Genomic DNA, 2709 nt, shown 5'->3' on the forward strand with positions numbered 1-2709 from the left:
CTCCGAGAGCTCTGGAAGTTCAAAATATGAACCTGGAAAGATTCATACTTTTTCAATGGAGCTTTGACACCAAAAAGTTGGTTCTTTGTAATAATCAACATTAATGAATCCAAATATGCTTCAACTATGTCTATAAATCTCACATGAACTAGAGAAAATTGCAGAATAAAAACTCACTCTGAAGGTAAAGAAGTTCAAGTTGTCAGAGAATTATAGGATTGCCTTAGCCAAAAGAAGAGAAAAATATATTTACTTATAAGAGAGGTCAGTGCTTAACAGTTGAGAACATGAGGTCTTGGTACAGAAAATTCTAGGTTCAAATACTATCTCTGCTGTTGATCAGTTCTAGGTCCTTGGAAACATTTCTTAAACTACATGTAGATTATAAAAATATCTTAAAAATGTCTTATTAAGTGGGTTAAGTATAGAATTTAGGACACTGCCCAAACAAAGTGAAATGTGTGTGTGTGTGTATTTCTGTGTGTACTAATAGTGACAAGAGCAGTACAGTGTATTGATATTTGTTGAACTATCAGTGTCATGCTAGACACAGATTCTCAAAATACATGCAGAATACTCAAGATTTTGACCACTCATCATGTACCAGACATTCGGCCGACATTTTCCGGAATGTCTGCTTAACTCAATCAGACAACCTGTCAGTGTCATCATTTTGTTCATTCACTTGATGAGACTCATATACTAGCCCTGTATTAAGCAGATAGCGGGTGAAAGCCTTAATTCTAAAATCAGTCATTTTCTCTAATTCTAGTGGTCTTCCCAAGTGACAGACTGAAGATACGGTATTTTACCGACATTGTAAGGGATTAATACCCCTCCAAGCAGCTGTTGAGTTAATTGATACCTCTATGTCTTTATTCCAAAAGAAAAGTCAGCAATTTTTTCTCATGTTATCAAGCTTTCTCCTAGAGGACATGGAAATTGTAAATCGCACCATCCTGACTGAATTCATCTTACTGGGTCTCTCAACAGACCCCCAGTGGCAACTAATACTATTTGGAGTGTTTCTGACTGTCTATTTGGTCACCTTGTCAGGGAATCTGACCCTCGTTATCTTAATTCGTATCGATCCCCACCTGCACACACCTATGTATTTTTTCATTGGCAATCTGTCTTTCTTGGATTTCTGGTACACCTCTGTGTACACTCCCAGAATCCTGGCTACTTGTATCTCAGAGGATAAGCGCATGTCCTTGGCTGGATGTGGAGCCCAACTATTCTTTTCTTGTGTTGTAGCCTACACTGAGTGTTTTCTCCTAGCGGCCATGGCATATGACCGCCACATGGCAATCTGCAACCCACTACTTTATTCAAGTTCTATGTCCCCTTCTCTCTGTACCAGACTTGTTGCTGGCTCCTATATAGGAGGGTTCTTGAATGCCATCGCCCATACTGCCAACACTTTTCGCCTGAGCTTCTGTGGCAAAAATATCATTGACCACTTCTTCTGCGATGCACCCCCTCTGGTGAAGATGTCATGTACAGATACCAAGGTCTATGAGCAGGTGCTCCTGGGTTTCGTGGGTTTCACAGTCCTCTCGAGCATTCTTGTCATCACAGTTTCCTATCTCCACATCCTTCTGGCTATTTTGAGGATCCGCACAGCTTCAGGAAGGCGCAAGGCCTTCTCCACCTGCACTTCACACCTGATCTCGGTCATGCTCTTCTACGGGTCCTTGCTCTTCATGTACTCAAGGCCAAGTTCCTCCTACTCCCTGAAGAGAGACAAACTGGCCGCCCTGTTCTACACTGTGATCAACCCACTGCTCAACCCTCTCATCTATAGCCTGAGAAACAAAGACGTCAAAGAGGCCTTCTGGAAAGCAGCACAGACCATAAGGCCACAGAGAGGAAGGTGATCATTTTTTGTAAAATGTTCTCATTGCGTTTTCTAGGTTATTGGCTTATTAAGATGTTTGTAAACTTTACCATATTTCAAGTAAATGCAGCATGTTATACTTAAAAGAAGAAACACTGATTAAACCATGTTGTTTTTTTATTACTCCTTTTTTGTGATTAAACTATTTTAAACATATGATATCAGTTTATTTGATGTTTTAAGACACTGTAGTATGCTTGATTCTTTAGTTGTGGTTTAGACGCTTAATCATGCTGGTCTGTTGCAACTCCGTAAACTGTAGCCTGCCAGGCTCCTCTGTCCTTGGATTTCTCCAGACAAGAATGTTAGAGTGGTTTGCCGTTTCTTCCTGCAGGGGATCTTCCTGACCCAGGCATCAGACCCACATCTCCTAAACTACAGGTGGACTCTTTACCACTGAGCCACTATGGGAAGTTTATTATGCTTCTTAGTGATACTATATTTTCCATAACATTTATCTGCCTGATTATCTTTGGAAAGTCTTAGAGACAAAAAGGAATTTCACCGATTTTTTGTATAAAGTTTGATTTTGAATCTAAGTGCACAAACTTAATTCTGTGGGGAAAATATTTGGACTGGCTAAATTTTTGGAAATTGACTCAAGATTTTATATGTTTATTTTTTAGCAAGTAATTCCACCATATTTATTCAAGAGTTCTAAATAAGTACATAGAAAATATCATTGTAAATTTATGTCCTTGTAAAATTGATGTATTCTACATTAATTTAATATAGGGTCAAATATTTGGCAAAATATTAAATTGATGTAGACAAAATGCTAGGTCCATGAATCAAGGCAAATTGGAAGT

General features: G+C 38.9%; 1 protein-coding gene across 1 annotated transcript; it reads left to right on the forward strand.

Annotated features, from left to right (window-relative positions):
• Positions 1-935: 935 nt before the first annotated feature.
• Positions 936-1880, forward strand: LOC129553722 (olfactory receptor 9G4). Its single transcript, XM_055422459.2, has one exon. It carries the CDS (start codon positions 936-938, stop codon positions 1878-1880), a length of 945 nt encoding a protein of 314 aa, XP_055278434.1.
• The last annotated feature ends 829 nt before the right edge of the window (positions 1881-2709 follow it).

The sequence above is a fragment of the Moschus berezovskii genome, chromosome 14, assembly GCF_049115385.1.
Source record: "Moschus berezovskii isolate FMDL1 chromosome 14, NW_MosBer_1.0, whole genome shotgun sequence".
Taxonomy (NCBI): domain Eukaryota; kingdom Metazoa; phylum Chordata; class Mammalia; order Artiodactyla; family Moschidae; genus Moschus; species Moschus berezovskii.